Source organism: Musa acuminata, chromosome BXJ3-9 (genome assembly GCF_036884655.1).
Source record: "Musa acuminata AAA Group cultivar baxijiao chromosome BXJ3-9, Cavendish_Baxijiao_AAA, whole genome shotgun sequence".
Classification (NCBI taxonomy): Eukaryota; Viridiplantae; Streptophyta; class Magnoliopsida; order Zingiberales; family Musaceae; genus Musa; species Musa acuminata.
Genome location: NC_088357.1, coordinates 2,882,319 through 2,900,723, shown reverse-complemented (window position 1 = coordinate 2,900,723; position 18,405 = coordinate 2,882,319). Strand labels below are relative to the sequence as shown.

The 18,405-nt window shown below is 42.2% G+C and overlaps 4 protein-coding genes across 7 annotated transcripts; 3 read left to right on the top strand and 1 right to left on the bottom strand.

Annotated features, from left to right (window-relative positions):
• Nucleotides 1–7: 7 nt before the first annotated feature.
• On the bottom strand, nucleotides 8–6,976 carry LOC103996942 (jasmonate-induced oxygenase 2). 3 transcript variants are annotated; one of them, XM_065169392.1, is made up of 5 exons: nucleotides 6,415–6,976; nucleotides 5,689–6,201; nucleotides 4,987–5,607; nucleotides 4,592–4,916; nucleotides 8–387 (listed from the first exon to the last, which is right to left on the bottom strand). In XM_065169392.1, the coding sequence occupies exons 3-5, from the start codon at nucleotides 5,484–5,486 to the stop codon at nucleotides 142–144; spliced, it is 1,071 nt and encodes a 356-aa protein (XP_065025464.1). In that variant the 5' UTR covers nucleotides 5,487–5,607; nucleotides 5,689–6,201; nucleotides 6,415–6,976; the 3' UTR covers nucleotides 8–141. The 3 variants fall into 3 exon arrangements, with proteins under 3 accessions (XP_065025464.1, XP_065025465.1, XP_065025466.1); XM_065169393.1 differs by having other exon boundaries at nucleotides 4,987–5,561; nucleotides 5,796–6,201; XM_065169394.1 differs by having other exon boundaries at nucleotides 6,579–6,976.
• A 151-nt stretch (nucleotides 6,977–7,127) lies between these two features.
• LOC103996940 (protein FAR-RED IMPAIRED RESPONSE 1) lies at nucleotides 7,128–9,920 on the top strand. Its single transcript, XM_018818553.2, has 2 exons — nucleotides 7,128–7,424; nucleotides 7,511–9,920. The coding sequence occupies exon 2, from the start codon at nucleotides 7,676–7,678 to the stop codon at nucleotides 9,740–9,742; it is 2,067 nt and encodes a 688-aa protein (XP_018674098.2). The 5' UTR covers nucleotides 7,128–7,424; nucleotides 7,511–7,675; the 3' UTR covers nucleotides 9,743–9,920.
• LOC108951268 (uncharacterized) lies at nucleotides 9,774–12,296 on the top strand. 2 transcript variants are annotated; one of them, XM_065169397.1, is made up of 4 exons: nucleotides 9,774–9,863; nucleotides 10,259–10,308; nucleotides 11,474–11,640; nucleotides 12,001–12,296. In XM_065169397.1, the coding sequence occupies exons 1-4, from the start codon at nucleotides 9,823–9,825 to the stop codon at nucleotides 12,031–12,033; spliced, it is 291 nt and encodes a 96-aa protein (XP_065025469.1). In that variant the 5' UTR covers nucleotides 9,774–9,822; the 3' UTR covers nucleotides 12,034–12,296. The 2 variants fall into 2 exon arrangements, with proteins under 2 accessions (XP_065025469.1, XP_065025468.1); XM_065169396.1 differs by having other exon boundaries at nucleotides 11,993–12,296.
• Nucleotides 12,297–13,063: 767 nt separating this feature from the next.
• Nucleotides 13,064–18,089, top strand: LOC103996939 (uncharacterized). The gene is made up of 6 exons (XM_009418011.3): nucleotides 13,064–13,508; nucleotides 16,276–16,404; nucleotides 16,482–16,602; nucleotides 16,739–16,820; nucleotides 17,541–17,694; nucleotides 17,788–18,089. Exons 1-6 carry the CDS (start codon nucleotides 13,197–13,199, stop codon nucleotides 17,920–17,922), a joined length of 933 nt encoding a protein of 310 aa, XP_009416286.2. The 5' UTR covers nucleotides 13,064–13,196; the 3' UTR covers nucleotides 17,923–18,089.
• Nucleotides 18,090–18,405: the final 316 nt, after the last annotated feature.

Sequence of the window (18,405 nt, the reverse complement as noted above, 5' to 3'; positions counted from 1 at the left end):
CCGTAAATAAAGCAATGTCTCTTATTCAATCAAATCAAAAGGACAAATGAGGAGGAGACACGATTAAGACGAATCCTTTCGAGCATAACGTATATGTTGCATCGGCACAACAACAACAATCGAACCCAATTCACGCGTCGATCATGCAGCCTTGTGGAGATCTACGTGCGACTTGCCACAGGGGCCCAACATCCTCATGTACATCTTGTACTCCTTGAACGTCATCGGCTTGTACACCGGCGGCGAGGTAGGCGTCACCAGCTCGGCGGCGGGCTCGATGGGCAGGTCGTCGTCGGGGTTGTAGAAGAAGGCAAAGGAGAGCCGCTCCGTTGTCGCGTTCACCGTCACTCGGTGCTCGACGCTCTTGTAGGTGGCATTCGTCAACACCTGCATCATCGAGCTTCGAGATTCGTGATTCGTGATTCGTGATACGCTCTGCTGTGGTACCCGTGTATCATTATCTTGATATTTTAAATATCATTCTAATATTAATTTTTATAATCTATTAAATCGATATAAAATACTAAATAACGTACAATTCATATAAATATTTTTTTGATTAAAATAAAATATACTAAATCATATGGTTTGATATTCATCCTCACTCCAATTGAAGAATATAGTAATGACTTAATTATTATTTATAATAAATAAATAAACAAGTCATATTTATACTTATTTCACTAAATTTAAGTGTAGCATATATTATTACAAAATATTATATTATGTACATATATATATATATATATATATATATATATATATATTAAATCTATTAGTTTTCTTTGAGTATCAATTGAAATTCCTTATGGTATTTATATTATTTAAAATTTAGTTATGATAATATTATGACCAATCAAACCTTTTATAAATTAATCCTAATCTTATTTACTTAAGATATGAGATTAATCAAGCGATAATCTCCCTAACTCCATTTATTGATAATCTTTTTTTACTCGAACCCTTTCACCATATCCAAATATTAGGTCGGTAATGATACCAAATATTATGACCCAAATAAACTAATTAATCTATCAACTTCATTCAACCTAAATCATTAGTTAAAATAATTTTTTTTAAATAATAAAAATATGGGGCTAATCAAGAGTATTAGAGATAATAAGAATATTAAGATATCTCAAAATTTCATCTAATTTATTAAACTCAAACTAACTCATATTAACTATTATTGATTTTTTTGCAACTATATAATCCAAATTGTATACCCAACTTGACTTTTCATCATAATTTTTCTATAAAAAAACTTAATTTTTTTTTATTTTTATTTATGATGAATGCTAACAAGAAGTATTATTATAGGGCGAATTATGATACTAATTGATGAGAATAGTAATTATGATAAGACTCGGCTGACGTCAGATGACGCCTCACGCAACAGCACCTGACCAATGCAGACCGGAACGCCGACCGAGGCACATTAACATCCTGCCAAAGCTCAATTCTTCACGCCATGCCAACACAAAGTCAAACGCTACCAGCCTGCCCCTTGCAAGCGGGCAGCTCAGGAAGCAGTATGCATCCCTATAAATACCCTCTCGTTCATAAGAAGGGGGGCGGGGGCGGGGGGGGACAGACACACAAAAACACTTCTTCATTTGAAACCCCCTCCATATCTGCTAACTTGATTGTCGGAGGGGTCGGGGCGCTCGGCCCGACCTTTGTGCAGGAGCGAAGCCGAAGGTCCCCTCCAGACGCGCAGGCGAGGAGTTCCTGCCCGGAGGAGACGGCTACACCGTCCCGATCGGACACCGCACCCGACCGCCTCAGCGGGCTCGATGAACGCCCCAAGGAGATCCCCGTCGTCCGGACCCGAACCGAGCTGCGTCGGCCCTGAGGCCACGACCCAAAGTTGTTTCCCACAATAGATTGGCGCTAGAAGGAGGGCCCGGAATGTCGGGTGACTGCCCGCTTGAGCCATGTTCCTCGGTCGTAGACAGCCCGAGTTCTGCCTCAGGACGGCCTGCTCGCCTGCGTCGTGCTCCTCGGCTGCATGTTGCCCGAGACCACACCTGCGTGGCCAGCCCGCTTGCGTCGTGCTCCTCGGCTCCTTGGCTCCTTGGCCCCATGCTTCCCGAGACACACCCGCGCGGCCAACCCGCCTGCGTCGTGCTTCTCAGCTCCTCGGCCCCTCGGCCCCATGCTCCCGAGACACACCTGCGCGGCCAACCCGCTTGTGTCGTGCTCCTTGGCTCCTCGGCCCCATGCTCCCGAGAAACACCTGCGTGGCCAGCCCGCCTGCGTCGTGCTCCTCGGCTCCTCGACCCCATGCTTCCCGAGACACACCCACGCGGCCAACCCGCCTGCGTCGTGCTTCTCGGCTCCTCGGCCCCATGCTCCTGAGACACACCTGCGCGGCCAGCCCGCCTGCGTCGTGCTCATCGGCTCCTCGGCCCCATGCTCCCTGAGACCACACCTGCGCGACCAGCCCGCCTACGTCGTCCTCCTCGGCTCCATGCTCCCCGAGGTCACACCATGCGTCGGCTTGCCCTACTAAGTGTGCTCGTCGGCCGCACGCTACCTGGGTCACCGCTGCACATCCGACCCTTCTTAGTTGCTAAACTCCACGATTCCCACACCTCCGGCAAGGCGCCCTGCTGTGACAGTTTCTCAAAGCCGAAGCCATGCTTCGGACCCCCCCTTTTTATGGCATGACTTCCTTCGGGGGGGAATATGATGAGGATAGTAATTATGATAAGACTCGGCTGACGTCAGATGATGCCTCACGCAACAGCACCTGGCCAATGTAGACCAGAACGCCGATCGAGGCACATTAACATCCTGCCAAGGCTCAATTCTTCACGCCACGATAACATAAAGTCAGATGCTACCAGCCTGCCCCCTGCAAGCGGGCAGTTCAAGAAGCGGTATGCTTCCCTATAAATACTCTCTCGTTCATTAGAAAGGAGGGGGGGGGGGGGGACAGACACACAAAAACACTTCTTCATCTGAAACCCCCTCCACATTTGCTAACTTGATCGTCGGAGGAGTCGGGCCGAGCGCCTCGGCCAGACCTTTGTGCAGGTGCGAAGCCGAAGGTCCCCTCCGGACGCGCAGGCGAGGAGTTCCTGCTTGGAGGAGACGGTTACACCGTCCCGATCGGACACCGGACCCGATCGCCTCAGCGGGCTCGAGGAATGCCCCAGGGAGATCCCCGTCGTCCGGACTCGAACCGAGCCGTGTTGGCCCTGAGGCCACGGCTCAAAGTTATTTCCCACAACACTAATATATGAAGCGATGTATGCCAATAATATTTATATTTTAAAGAATATATGTAAATATACTATTTAAAAGAGATAGATATGTGGAAACCTTCTTTTCAATCCATGGACATACGTAGAAATTCGAGATTATTTTGACATGGGATCCGATGAAATAAATGACTCATTAATTTGTTAAACTTGAACTATAATCCGAAATATTTAAGTGATAATATATATCTACTATGATCTTGGAAGCTAACTCAATTGTTCTTACAACCACGCGAAGCATATGTTTTAATATGATTAGACTGTTCGTTTATTATATTGATTGTAATCTATGCCGATCTTATCGTGACCAACTTTTCGGTGCACAAGGCACATTGCTTCCCCCTTTTGTTGGTACTTTTGAGTCACCATTAGACCAAATGAGGAACTGTTGAATTAGTGGAAAGATGATGCTATCTATCTCTTAAAGTTGACCTAATTTTTTGTAGCAATGAGACCGTGGAAATGCATACATACTTTTTTTCTTTAAGAAAGAACTTTACCTATGCAAATCACATGAGAAAAAAAGGTAAAACCATTCGTCATTTCATCCTCAAACTTCATTCTTTATATACATAATAAAATGTTTTGTATCATCTACATGCCTAAGCTTTCGAACAGATTGATAATGATCAACAACTTAAACATTGTATCACGACATTAATTGATGGATCATTTGCTTTCGGGATACTCTTATAGAATTCGAAGTTTCTTGATCTAAGATGGATTGTGCAAATTAGAGAAAGTTGATTGATTAGCCACTTCAAGTAGTAGGTCACATTTTCTTTTTCTCTTTTTTATAGAAGAAATAGTCGACGTTCAAATAAAAGAATATAATATTATCAACTCATCATCCTAATTCTTTTGGTTGCATATGACGTTTTAATCATTAGAATATCTACTTAGTGGCATTTAATCTTACTCGTTATTGGCAGCTAATCCAAAATATAAATATTTCATAATTTCTAAATGCTAAATCATTAGTAGATCATAAGAAAATTGCAATATTATGTACATCATAAGATATCCTTAATGATCGATATGTACACTATCTTTCTCCTACGGCTTAGTAACATTTGCAACGTAGGCATGCACGCGAAGCAAAAAAAATATCTGAAATGACATATTTGTCCTTTCTAAAATTTCATATATATTATATTCATAAAAAAATATGCAAAAAATATACCTAAAGGGGGATTAATAATCAGAAGATAAGCTAATCGTAAAGGGATATGTATGTAATTTAGTCGCGTATCCCATGCAGAGAGCAAAGCTATCTCGCTTACGTGACCTCATGCAGGGAGAGGAGGAGGAAGTAAGCGAACCTGGATTTGGTCGCCGATGTTGACGATGAGAGCATCAGGGATCGGCTGCACCGTGATCCAGTCGTCGCCCTTGCGCACCTGCAGCCCCTTGACGTGCTCGTCGGTGAGCAGCACGGTCATCCCACCGGGGTCGGAGTGGGGAGAGAGGCCGAGGGTGAGCTCCGGCTGCGGGCACTTGGGATAGAAGTTCACCCTCAGGCAAGCGCCAGGCTCCCCGAATCCTCTGTGAAGGAACCCTTCGTCCATTCCTAGGGTTAACGACAGCACCTCCTTTATCACCCCGCACAGCTTCACCAGTTCGTCGCCGTAGGCCTCAGTCGTCTCCCTGCTCCGATGGCATCGCTCCGTGACCTCTCGGGGATGAGGAAAGAGAAAGAGTGTGTGTGTGTGGGTACCTCAAGGAAGCAGGAAGTGTTGGCCATTTGTCGTAGTTCTTGATGGACTGCGGTAACAGCTGAAGGAAGAAGTAGTCGCCCCAGTCAAGAATGGCGCCCTTCTTGACCCCGAGGCGGCTGCCGTAGCCCTCGAACGAGGTGGGGGAATTGGCATACGCCTGCTTCTCCGCCATGGGAAGATGGAAGAACTGCCTCCACGCCTCCCTGACCGCCGCCGTCAGCGCTGGGCTCACCCCGTGGTTCACCGCCTGGAAGAAACCCCACTCCCTGCACGCATCCGACACGGCGCGCATCGTCGCCTGCCTCTCCGCCGCGCCACCTCTAAGCCCGCCGAGGTCTACGACGGGAAGGCATTCTGTCTCACCTGCCGCCATGGCCGTGCCGGGATTCAGATTGGGACGCTCGGACGGTGGCTTGATGTACCTCTCGGGGATGGCTTCGGCATCAGCCAAGCTCTGCACCCGGACAATGGGCTCGGGCCATTCCTGTGCCACTTCCATGTCTCCTCAGAAACTACAGCAAGCTCAGTCCTCCGTTGCGGATCGCAGCGAGACATGCAGGCTGATGCTGCGTTTCTATAAGATCAGTGGAAGCATGCATCACCACAGGTAAGTTTACCTCCTGGGGGGTCGTCCAAAACCAACGTCAGTAAAGTACCATTCTCTTTTTACGGTCATGGCGTGTTAAGGGACGTAAGCTTACCAGCTGTGGCTGTTGAATTTGTGCATTAGGTGATACTGAGGCGGTAGGTGGGGAGAGTGGGGGAGATCGGGAGCCACCGAGAGAGAGAGAGAGAGAGAGAGACGTACCGGAAACGAAGAGCGCCACTTTTGGTCTACCGTAGGAAGTGAACGTGAAACATGGAGGAAATGACCCCAGCAGCAGCAGTAGTTTCGGTCAACTGTAAGAAGCGAACGTGAAACATGGAGGAGATGACCCCAGCAGCAGCAGTTGTTCCTCTCCTTCTCTCTCTCTCTCTCTCTCTCTCCCGCAGACGTGGTGAGTCGTCATAGGGAGATGTCATGCATGACGACGATACACGAGGAGGCGCATGCGGCGACGGGGAATACGTTACTGGTTTTGCTTCTTTTTCTCCGTCAATCACGTTGTAATTATCCTGTTCCTGTTCTTGACATGCCCTAAAAATCTGTGTCGGAGAGGTAACCCATGCAAGGAGTGACATCAATGCTGTTGCCCACCTTACACGAACAGAACCTGTTCAGAAGACAGGATGACACTCCTAAAATCCAAGCATTAAACTTGCATTCCAAGATCAAAAGGCAGAAAGCAGAGGCTGGTTGTTCCTAAACATTGTCTGGAGCAAGCAAGAGAATTGGCTCAAACACGAAGGTCAGTCAATTTATGACCACCATATGCATGTACTAGGCCTAATTCTAGTGCAACTATGATGATGCATTCGACCAATACCTTGTCGAGGATTACCCATTTCGCGACGCGCTTTATCTCGAACACCATGCGTGCATTGGAGCACGAAGACTAATCAATCGCAGGACCTTCCCACGGAAAGGCAAAGATTTCTGGGAGCATACGCAAAAGAGCAAGTGATGAACCTCCAATATAATTCATCGTACCTGCTTCCAACGATCCGCCGAGATGTCAGAGAAGATCTCATCCGGAGGCGGGCGGTCGGAGTTTCTGCGTTTTCGGCGCAATTTTTTCGTTACACTGATCGCGGAGATCGATCGGGCCTCGCCTGCTTTATTTGTTGATGCGGCGTCATGGAGCGCGAGCTCACCGCGATTTCCCTCTTCGGGTCTCTTCTTCTTCGCCTCCGCTCCGCTCCAAATTCGACGCCAGCGATCTTTCCCACTCCAGTTCGGACGCGACTCTCCGGTCGACATAAGCTACGATTCGGGGAGTCGTCTCGGTGGCTCGTAACGAACCTTGGTGATGGTTCGGTCCAGTGTTATACGCGGCTCCAGCTTCCAACCCTTTCGTGGGTCCCACGCCATTTTGAGCAACCCTTGAGGTCGTGAGTGGTCCACGTAAGATGAGAAAGCCACGGGATCAAACTGTGGTATGTTGGAGCAACAGAGGCGATATGGGCACGACAAAGTTTCTAGTAAATCGTGGCTTCCTTGAGCGACTAGGTCTACGAGTTGGGACGCTCAACGCGATTAAGTCGCGATTTCAGGTCCAACACGGGACACGACCGCTCTTCGTCCCCAGCGCCTCGAGCTGCCGCCCCCTTTCTCGGTCTTCCTCTCCTTGCTCTCTCAGACCTCACTCCTTTTCATTTCTCCCAGTTTCCTCCGTCTCTCACTGCTTCGCCCGGGCTCTCTTCATCGTTCGCAGCTCCCTCGCTCCTCTGTCCATCCGTCGCATTCCTTCTCCATCTGTCGCTGCAAGAGGTGGCTAGGGCATCTTCCTCCCTCCCTCCCCCGGAGTTCCTCACACCGTTTGTTACTCGTACGGAGGTAGTCCTATTCTCTGGCTCAGGTTTTAGAGTGAGTGGTTCCCCAATTTGGGCTTTAACTAGGGTTACTTCTTTTCTATCAATTAGGGTTTCGTCAGCACCGATCCTTTCACATAATAAGCTCATGATTTGATTCCAGTGGATTTGATTGAGGTCTTGACTTGGTTTTGCCTGTGCATTGGGTTTCATGTGATGTGGGCTCCGTTTATGGCATAGATTAAGGTACTACTACTACATATATATGTACAGTGGATGGGAGACGAGATGGAACAACGTATGCCTCCCAAGGAGAACACAAGCATGCCTGTCATTGTCGTACAAGATGGGAACAAAGGCGAGTTAGATTCTAGCTCAAAAGTGAATGATGTAGTTGAACCACCTTCTGCCGGAATGATATTTAATTGTATCGATGAATTGTACGAATTCTACAAAACATATGGCAACCAAGAAGGTTTTCCGGTGTTCAAAAAGTCGACCAAAAATGATAAACAAGGGAGATTGCACTTCGTCACGCTTTCATGTGGTCGTGGTGGGAAGTCGAGATGTAAACGAGAAAAGTTGGTGAATCCGAGCTTGACGATGAAGATCGAGTGTAATGCAAAGCTCAATGCAAGAGTGTATGATGATGGTGTCGTGCGAGTGACGTCTGTTTTTCTCGAGCATAACCATGAACTGAGTCCGACCAGAGCACGTTATCTTCCACGCCGGAGGAGTGTTGGTACCAGTATGAAAAGACGGCGAGAGAAAATTGATGAAGCTGGAGTTACGGTGGCAAAGACTCTTACTTCTTCTGCTGTTGAATGCGGAGGACATGAAAGTGAACCGTCCTTAGAGAAGGTTTGTCAGAACTATATTGACAACATTGACAAAAGAAGGAAACTGTGTCTTGGTGTTGGAGATGCTGGGGTGGTTTGCAACTATTTCAATAGAATGCAGGAGCAGAACTCCAATTTTTATTATTCCCTGGATTTTAATGAAGATGGTCACATCAGAAATATTTTCTGGGCAGATGAGAGGAGTCGAGCGGCCTACAAGTCATTTACTGATGTTGTCTCTTTTGATACTACCTACCTGACAAACAAATATGATCTGCCATTTGTTACTTTTGTTGGAATTAATCATCATGGTCAACCTTTGCTCTTTGGTTGTGGGCTCGTATCGGGTGAGGATACCGAAACATTTGTGTGGTTGTTCATGCAGTGGCTTGCATGCATGTCTGGCAATGCACCAAAGGCTGTAATTACTGATCAAGATATGGCTATACATAAGGCCATCGAGATTGTCTTCCCTGAGGCTCGACACAGATGGTGTTTATGGCAAATAATGAAGAAAATTCATGGAAAATTAAGCTGTCATTCCAACAATGAACAAGTGAAAGCCACCTTGATGCAAGCTGTATATGACTCGATGAGCAAAGAAGAGTTTGATTTCAACTGGGGCCAGATGATTCAGAAGTATAGTCTTCAATCTAATGCATGGTTGAGTACATTGCATGACGACCGTCATCGTTGGGTTCCAGTTTATGTGAAAGATAGTTTTTGGGCAGGAATGTCGACAACACTGAGAAGTGAAAATGTGCATGAATTCTTTGAAGGACATGTGAACTCGAAAACCACGCTAAAACAGTTTGTGGAACGATATGATAAAGCACTAAAGACTAAAGTTGAGAAAGAATTACAAGAAGATTTGAACTCGTTGAACTGCTATTGTCCCTGCGTAAGTCACTACAATATCGAGAAACAATTTCAACAAGCATACACCAATAATAAATTTAAAGAAATTCAGGAGGAGTTTAAGGGGAAAATGTTCTGTTATGTGCATTCCATGAAAGAAGAAGATGACTTTGGTGTGTATGAGGTTATAGAAGACATGGTTGTTGAGAATGGCTTGAGTAACCAAAAGGTCTGTTTCACTGTTTATTTCAAGCAGGCAGAATTTGATGTGAGATGCAGTTGTCGTTTATTTGAGTTTCAAGGAATTTTATGTCGCCATATCATTACTTTACTCACAGTGAAAGGTGTGTATTTGGTGCCACAAAAGTACATTCTTCCAAGGTGGAGGAAGGACTTCAGAAGGGAACACACAAAAGTAAAAGTCAGCTATAATAACTGGAATTCAACTCCTGAGATGCGGCGGTATGATTTGATATCCAAAAAGTCTGCTGTGTTTGCAGATTTCGGATGCACATCCGAAGATAACACACAAATTGCATTAGATTTCATTGAACAGTTTAGGCAAAAGTTTAACATTGCTGATCCACTGAATGTGAATGGTCAACCTATTTTTTCGGTCAGCGGGAGTTGTCAACCTTATCAATGATCTGGTTTTATGCATGATGTCCAGAACATTCATATTATCAACGATCATTTTTTTTTGTATGGCCTTGTTAGTATCATGAAATGGGACATATCAAAGTTTGCTTGTTGAAAGCCACAAACAGGTTAGAAATATTTTGTATTTCATGTGGGCTTTATATTGCGAATACTCTGTTCGAGCATCTTTAAGTATTTCATTATTACAGGAGGCAAGAAATGTTATGTCAAACTTTATTAGAAGTTTAACTCTTACCATCAACCTTAATGTTCAAGAATGGTGAAGATGATGCAAGTGCTTAGGGTTAACAATTGATGAAGACATGCACATTCACTATTGTTTATTTTTCATGGAGGACTTGATGTTGATGGATGCTATGATTATAGTTGTGGATTTTGTGATTGATTTGTACTTTACCATTGTATCCCGTCATACTGTTTTTGCAGAAAGCATTTGTAGTTTTTGAAGTTCATAAATACTTAAAATTATATTCTGCCATGCTGTCTTTGCTGTAACCTGCAGGACAGGTAGGTGCAACTCGCAACACACGATGGTGCAACCTTACAGAAAAGGTATTTCAGCTCTAGTGCTCAGCTTTTTTGATGCTATCATTCCAATCTTGAGTAGCTCATTATTTAAACAAGATTAGCTCTGATTACTTCTTGAAAGCTTTATGAAAGTCTTGTTTGACAAAAGTAAAAGGCCTATGGCTATGTAACCTTATATATTGTAAATTTATGGAATGATATACTTCAAATGTGATGTGTTAGCATACATGTAAAACCATTATCCCCTACAAGATTACGAACCATGACCTGCATAGTAAAGGTAACTCTGCTACTATAACTCTAGTGCCACTAGGACTAGAAGTAGGAGTGTGAAGCTTTGCCACACTCGGGAGCCCGCTAGACCATCCATCCACATATTGGAGGGGTTTCCTTCTCTCCCTCGGCATAAGTGGTTCACCATCCTTTACTGCTTTTCCGTCTCCATCAATTTTATTTCATGTTCAGATTAGTCCATTGGTGGTCTTCCACATAACAATCTCTTCTATGGATTCTTCTATCACCATCATTACTTGTAGAGTGTTACTTTTCATCTTCAACTTCTTTTTAGTTTCATGTCACCTCTTTTCTTTTATATCCTGTAAGAATGCACTCTTCCGATGACTTGTTTCAATGAACTTCAGCAAATCTCGACCATCTGATTTACTGTTAGAACCTGTGGTACAAAGCATACATGGAAAGCCGATACATTGCACACAGTATACAGTAATCGTGATGGCTTAAATGTCGTTTGACCAGTACAACCATAGAATAAGTCACAGTGTGCTGGCTTGAATGTGAGGTGAGGCAGAGAATCTGGTCCTCAATCTCATGACATCCAGAGAGATGTAGCCTCGTTCACCAGGTGCAAAAAATTCTCATAAATCCCATTTTGTCTTACATTAAATAGAGCTGTATTCTTTCTTAGTCCAGTTTAGTCTGGTTGGATGATCTATTTATCTGTTTGATATTAATTACAACTCAGAGAATGCAGACCTTTTTTAGTAACCTGAGTAATAAATGATACCGAATGATTCAGTTAGTACTCTGAACTTAACTATTGTTGTTGTTGCTGTAGTAATAAATGATTCGGTCTGTTGTAATTATTCATTTACTGATTATGTTTACGGACTTGATATTATGAATTCTCTCGTTAAAATGATGTGAAAGGATCCTATATCTTGTGCCACAGAACTTGCAAAGTATTTTGAGAATAATGATGATGCCAGGAGCTTAACCTTTCTGCTACCACCGCTTATGGAGGAAGACTTTGCTCATGAAGAGCTTCACATAATTGTAGATGCTACCCATCACATGGAGCACATGGAGACCGATGAAATCACTTCTGGACTGCAAAAGGTTTGGGTTTCGTTATATCCTACTAACTCATTTTGTCTTTCAACTAGTGCCAGTAGAAGCCCGGAAATTTCGTTTGGCAACAGAACAATTAGCATTGTTTAATGGAACTGTTTCGGCTCATATATTTGCAATGGAGAAAACAAATAATTTAGCATATATTGGTATCTCATTATGTAAAGCCAGAGGATTCTCCATTTCATCTTCCTTTAAAAAATAAGCCTCCATTTCATTTCAATCATGTCTTAATGATGGTTATGCCATGCCACTAATTCACTCTCTCAAGAACTTTTTTTCTCTAGATTTATATTTTTTTTGCAGCATTAGGTTTAATAACTTTATCTCTTTTCTGAAGTTGTGCAGGCAGATCACCATCAGATGCCGATCTCGACTTAGGGTTCTCCGAAGGATATAGATTTTGACTGTTGATAACAGGATTGTGTGATCAAATCTTATATTCCTCATATATTTTTATATAAAAAATTAGTTTATTAATGAATCGAATAGGCTTGGATGCTGAGATCCTGATCAAAATTTTGAACAAGAGGACCCCTTAGTTTCTTTTGAATTGTGTTAAGAATACTCCTGATAAATGTATGGGGTGCAAATTCTCTCATGTATTTTGAGAGGTTAATAACATTGCTCACTGGTTAGTACAATTTGTTGGGTGGTCCACCAGTTCTTCTTCTTCTATGTGGAGACTAGACTTGTGGTCTATTTTGTGCTCAAAAGAACATGAACTATACTGTGAAAGACTGTTGTGATTTATGATTGTTGTATCGTTTGAAATGGTATGATGCATATCGGTTTGGGTGTAAGTCTGAATTCTATGAATTACATAAAAAAATTGAATTAAATAATCATTATTAATCCGATTATAGTTGACTCGCTATCATCCCTAATATTCTCACAATAACAATGATCCAGTGATCTGAACCGTGTTCGATGTGTTAAGTTATTGAAGTTTGATGATCTCCCTGAGGTCCAAGTCATACTCTAATCTAAGCTTAGCTGTCCATCACCCTGCTGCACGTGCACCCCCACATGCCAAGAAGCCGACCCATCCACTTCCGGTGGCTATCTCATTTAATGCTTCATCATCCAAACGGAGACGATACAGAGAGACACTGCAAGAAGGCGTAAACAACTTAAGAGAGAGGAAAGGAATCATTCATTCATTTTTATTTATTTTATTTAAAATATTAGAATCTTATTTTTTTTCCCCCTTTTATCACTTTCAGAATAATTTTAGGAAAACAATAAAAAAAAAATGGAGAGAATCCAGAATCCTCCATCATAACACACCCTACACGGATCTCAAAGGTCGACGTGGCGTCGGTGGCCGACGCAAACGTCGACATCAATAGCCACGCCCAACTGCCATCGAGGCCTGCTTTATTTGTTCGTCTCGCGCCCGCCCGAGGCCCGCCTCCCCACTTCCCGTCGGCTGCCGTCGCTCGACCTCATCGTCGGATCCCCCACGCCGATCTTCCGGCCAACCGCGATCCGGCACGTGTGCGCCGCCGCTTCCGTCTCCGTCGTCTTCTGGTGTTGCCGCCATGGCCGAGCTGGCCCAGTCCGGAATGTGCTCGCCGTGGTACGCCGCCGCTACGGCGAACACGACGACGAAGAGCGTCCGGGCATGGCGGGCTCTGGTGAACTGGGTGGCGATCCTGTTCCGTCTCCTGCTCCAGATCCCGCGGGGAACCCCCTCGTGGGCACAGATTCTCTCCTTCGTCGGCCTCCGCCACACCCTCCTCTTCTCCCCCTCCACCGCCTCCCCGGCTTACAAACCGCTCGCCATAGATCCCCCGATCGATGGCCCGACTCCCGACACCGCCCCGGCGCCGGAGCCTCTCGGTAAGCTCACGGTACGACTCCTCCTGATCTGGATTCTAGGTTGTGACAAAATTGCATAAAGATTGAAGTTATTGTGTTGCTTTGTTGAGATCTCTCATCGGTATGAATCTGTTATTAGATTGCAGAAAGATAAGATTGCATTATTACTGTTTGATCCCTTATTGCATGGGTATTTATCTCTCTTGGTTGTTTGGACAAACCAAGGTCACTGACTTTTTTAAGTTGGTTAGGATTTGTTGCCCAGCAGCCGCAATTAACTGATTTCATCTATGCGTTTAATTAGTCACCATGATATATTATATTACTTGAATTGCAAAAGAAGATGATAGTGCATTAAAATAAATTTATTAGTGAAAACTGAAAATAAAAGAAGAAGTGATCAGTGAGTACTCATTGATAGAGATTTTCTAGAAAAACATCTAAGCTACGAATACTAAATACTGTTCCTGACCCCCAAATTCACAAGACCTTTTCGATGTCTGCCTTCAATTTTCTTCTTGTCCCCTCTTTCATTGTGTGGATCATGGATTCACTAGCTGCATAAGGACCAGTTTCTTCGTCCATCACTTTGATGTGACCGATGCCAATTTTCTGAGTTGTTGGTCCTCTCGCTTGTGAAAGCTAGTTATTTCTGCAAGCAGCTTTTTGGATGTAAAATGAACATTAAGGATATAATGCACATAGGTTACTGGGATTCTTATACTGGCTGTCATAAGAAATTCTAGTTGTTATAGTGCATATAGGATATAAGTAAATTTTGCAACAAAGGTTGGAGTTTTCTCGGGGAAGAATTACCTACAGATGTCATTGGACTTGCAAAACCTTCTGGGACTCTTAGCTCTCCTCCAAAGGTGAGGTATATAAATTTGATCACATACATTGATACATGTGATTATGGTTGGAGATACTAAAGTTGAAGCTTTACATAGGTCTATGATGATATATGACTAATTTAGTCATACACATGATCTGATCACATTAAACCTATGCCATATTTTAGGACAATTTTGAATGTCTTTCAAGGAAAATTAGGTTTACTTGAAACCAACAATGGTGGTTAGGTGGAGAATACAAAGGTTAAGCACATTAAAACTGCAGAATATAGGACCAGGCCAAACTATATCTGCCTTAAGATCAGCAGATGTGATTGGTTAAGCGATTGGGAATCCCCAAAGTTATGTCCAATTCTTTGGTTGATGAAGATATAACCAAATTTGAACGTAGAGAAATAGTTCAAACCTATCAATCCATTATCACCATTGTCATTGTTTTAAAAAAAGGGCAGTTCAGTGCACAAGGCTCCTGCCAACATGGGGTCCAGGTAGAGTCAACTATGCAGCTTTTCATTACTCAAACCCTTGTCACCTACATCATAAAGGAGCAACCAATTGTGAAACCAAACTTCATCCTCATCAAGGGTAATCCATTAATATCCTAAAAAGGTTGTTACTATAAACAAGAGTGCTAACAAAAAATAGTGTATTAGAAAGTATGCGGAGGTTATAACGAAGGAGTGGGAAGGCTTGCATAGGATTTACATCAGCTGAGGTAAATGTTTACTAAGGTGTGGGCAAGATATACCAAGATAAGAACTCTTTGATAACAAAGATATTCTTAATTGGATAACTAAAGTTATATATTGTATCAAAGATATTCTAAATATCAATTTAGTTATGAGAAAGCTATAGATAGCACCAGGTACTGTAGGAATATTTGACTAGCTAATGTTCACAAGTCCAATGATAATAGTTTGAAAAAGGCTTGGCAGTTATAGTTGTGGCAGGGATGCACTTGGTAATTATAATTAAGATTTCATCAACAGGCCCTCCTTAAACGTACAAAAATTACTATGATTTTGCAGATTAGCTTGATATTGATGCTAGTATACTGTTATAGTTTTGTAACTTAGGGTATTGTTTTGCATATTGATACATTGGTTACCAAACTGGGACGAAGCACTTTCCTGTTTATTGAACTAGCATTTCAAGCAGTTTTTAAGTCCTGAATCAAATAGAATTTGGCTAGTGAGCTACATAAACTTAAGGATTCCTGAATCAAATAAATTCTTTTCTTTGCTAGAAAGCTACATAAACTTCACAATGTCCTTTGAATCCTGCTTGCATTACTGCTTCTGTGTGGATCTTGCTTTTATTATTGCTGCTGTGTGTTTCCTTGTTATCTTCTTTCATAACCAATCATGATACTGTGGACTCCACTGTCCACCGATTGCATTCAGGTTAAATTTAATTTGAACTATTACTTTGAGCACTATAAGACCTTTTTGTTTTCTGTGGTTCTTCTTTCTTTCATTTACACTGCAAAAGATGAAAACACTGGGACCCATAAAAAATAAATGAAAAGCATGTCTAAGGTAGCTTTTAGTTGTTTAACAAAAGAGTGCTTCGTTATTCAAAGTGACTTGAGTGCTTGTATTTTGCAAAAGTACTAATAGCTCGTTTTTAACTTTATTATAGATGGCTCAAAATTCATTGTTGCAATATTCCAACTGTCCATGAAACTACTTTTGCAGATTTTGACTATGAGGTTTTGAATTGACAAAATGTAACAAACTCATGGGTATGGACCAAAATGGACTATCGTAACACCGACCGCTAAATGCTTTCACTTGATTTTTCAATAATGTTCACACGAATTTTCCTAATAAAATTCATGGTTTCAAGACAACACAATACTGTAGAAGTTATTGCTTATGGAGTTATTGTTTATTGCTTTGTTGTGAGTGTGTCTGATTCAAGGTCAAGTTTGAAAAATTTGCAGGTTGTGCTTGACTTGGATGAGACTTTAGTTTGTGCATACGAGACATCCAGCCTTCCATCTACAGTTCATTCGCAGGCTATTGAAGCAGGTGTAAAGTGCTTTGACCTGGAATGTGTATCTTCAGAAAATGTCGGTCACTAGCAATCAGGTAATTTGTACATAATCTTAAGCTGCAGGGGTATTTATTTGGAGTTATGTTTCTAAAGGATGCTGATGGAAGACAAAAGGCGAATCATGTCACTGTTTTTGAACGTCCTGGTTTGCGGGAATTCCTAAAACAGAGCAGTGAATTTGCAGACCTTGTTCTTTTCACTGCTGGTCTTGAAGGTTGTTGTCATTTACCTATGATAAGCTATTCTGTTATTGCTAGCTGTCTTTCTATGTTCTGCTTATTCCTCCATAAATCATTCTTTGTTCTGCTTATTCGTCCATAAATCATTCTTTCTTCTTTCTTCTGTTTCAGGTTATGCTAGTCCAGTTATTGATAGGATAGATGTTGACAATAAATTAATTCATCGTCTATACAGGCCTGCAACTGTGAGCACGTAAGCAAAAGTTATTGCGACTTCAATAGCTCTTCGGTTCAGTTTTAACATTTTCTTTTTAAAAAGTGATGACAGAAGTCTTTACCAGCTTACAACTGTCTGTGCTTTTCATTATCGCAGAGTTCTTAAACATCCAAGTTGCTATTAACATAGATTCTACTAAATTCTCTACCTCCAAATACTAACAAGTGCACTCGTGATTAAGTTCATGCTTTTTTTTAATAATTTGAGCAGTTGCTCGTGATTATATTACAAACATTGTTGGTTATGACCAATATCATGGCCAACTGTGGCTGTTCACCTTTGATGCTGCCGGGTACCCTTTCAGGTAGTTTGTTTTCCTCAAAAAACATATCAAGAGATTGTCCTTTGGTTCAAATGTGTTGCTTTTGCAGTGGTTAAATCCTGTTAGGTGCGAACCGAAACGAAGAATGCTAATTTATCATAAAAATTAAATTTCTGATGATTTACTCCAAATATAAATTTATCTTTATTTAAATTGTCTTTTCATAATTTTTTATTGAAATTGTCTTTTCAATTCATATTATTGTAGTGTTAGATGGAAGGCTATTTAGAACTTTCTTTACTTGCTTGTATGCCATACAATTACTCGAGTGACATTTCAAGAAAATGTATATTGTATGCAAAGTTTAAATTCATGTATGGACACACATGCGGATGTGCATATTTTAATGCATTCAAGTTGATTCTATGGATCAGGGAATATCGGGAACATGTCAAAGATCTTTCTTGTGTATCAAAAGATCTCTCCCGCACCGTCATTGTTGACAACAATCCATATAGTTTCTTGCTGCAACCATTAAATGGAATACCATGCATGCCATTCTTTGCTGCACAGCCTTGCGACGAGCAGGTAATAATAATAGGATATTCTGCTTTCTTGTTTGGTCAATTATATGCTTCGTACAACTATACATGATCTAATTTTCATTTTATTTGTTTCCAGCTGATGGGAGTCATTCTTCCACTTCTAAAGCACCTCTCTCTCCAGAAGGATGTCAGGTCGGTCCTCTATGAGAAGTTTCACATGCCTGAATGGTTTGAACAGCAAGGAATCCCCACTGTAAAATCTACTCCCTGAGATATGCTTACAATCTCTTTTTATCAGAGACTGTCGGTAATTTAGATATTGCAAATCTACTAATAAAATGTGGATATGGTGCGATGAATCAGCATTAGAATTTGACTCTCGGATAAGATTAATCTGCTTAGGAAATTGTTTATTAATATTTGTTTGGTTGTTGGAAATGTACACTGAAGAAATTGGATTGTCTCGAAAAGGGGGTATGGTTTATCTACAGCAATGCTATACCAATGTATCAAGCATGATCTCTACTTTTGTTAAGTGGGAGAGAAGCTTATTTTTATTTTGGGACAGTGACCAAAAGGAGCCATATCTTCCCCCCACATCCGTCTCCCTTTTCTCTCGCCCACCGATAAAATCACATCACATTCGGTCACCCACAGCATCTATTTTTCTCAACCCGACAAAGAATATTATTTCCTCTTTTTATTATTATTTCGTTCTGTTTCTTTAGATCTGATTTCCTGACAACCCCTCTAA

Excerpts from the sequence above, each read along its gene's own strand:
- LOC103996942 (XM_065169392.1), bottom strand. The coding sequence starts at position 5,486 with ATGGAAGTGGCACAGGAATGGCCCGAGCCCATTGTCCGGGTGCAGAGC. Across the intron at positions 4,917-4,986 it reads ACACTTCCTGCTTCCTTGAG|GGAGACGACTGAGGCCTACG; the intron begins GTACCCACACAC and ends CCATCGGAGCAG. Across the intron at positions 388-4,591 it reads ACATCGGCGACCAAATCCAG|GTGTTGACGAATGCCACCTA; the intron begins GTTCGCTTACTT and ends TCGATGATGCAG.
- LOC103996940 (XM_018818553.2), top strand. The coding sequence starts at position 7,676 with ATGGGAGACGAGATGGAACAACGTATGCCTCCCAAGGAGAACACAAGC.
- LOC108951268 (XM_065169396.1), top strand. The coding sequence starts at position 9,823 with ATGGGACATATCAAAGTTTGCTTGTTGAAAGCCACAAACAG. Across the intron at positions 10,309-11,473 it reads GGTGCAACCTTACAGAAAAG|AACTTGCAAAGTATTTTGAG; the intron begins GTATTTCAGCTC and ends CTTGTGCCACAG. Across the intron at positions 11,641-11,992 it reads TCACTTCTGGACTGCAAAAG|TTGTGCAGGCAGATCACCAT; the intron begins GTTTGGGTTTCG and ends TCTTTTCTGAAG.
- LOC103996939 (XM_009418011.3), top strand. The coding sequence starts at position 13,197 with ATGGCCGAGCTGGCCCAGTCCGGAATGTGCTCGCCGTGGTACGCCGCC. Across the intron at positions 16,821-17,540 it reads AGGCCTGCAACTGTGAGCAC|GGAATATCGGGAACATGTCA; the intron begins GTAAGCAAAAGT and ends TCTATGGATCAG. Across the intron at positions 17,695-17,787 it reads CACAGCCTTGCGACGAGCAG|CTGATGGGAGTCATTCTTCC; the intron begins GTAATAATAATA and ends ATTTGTTTCCAG.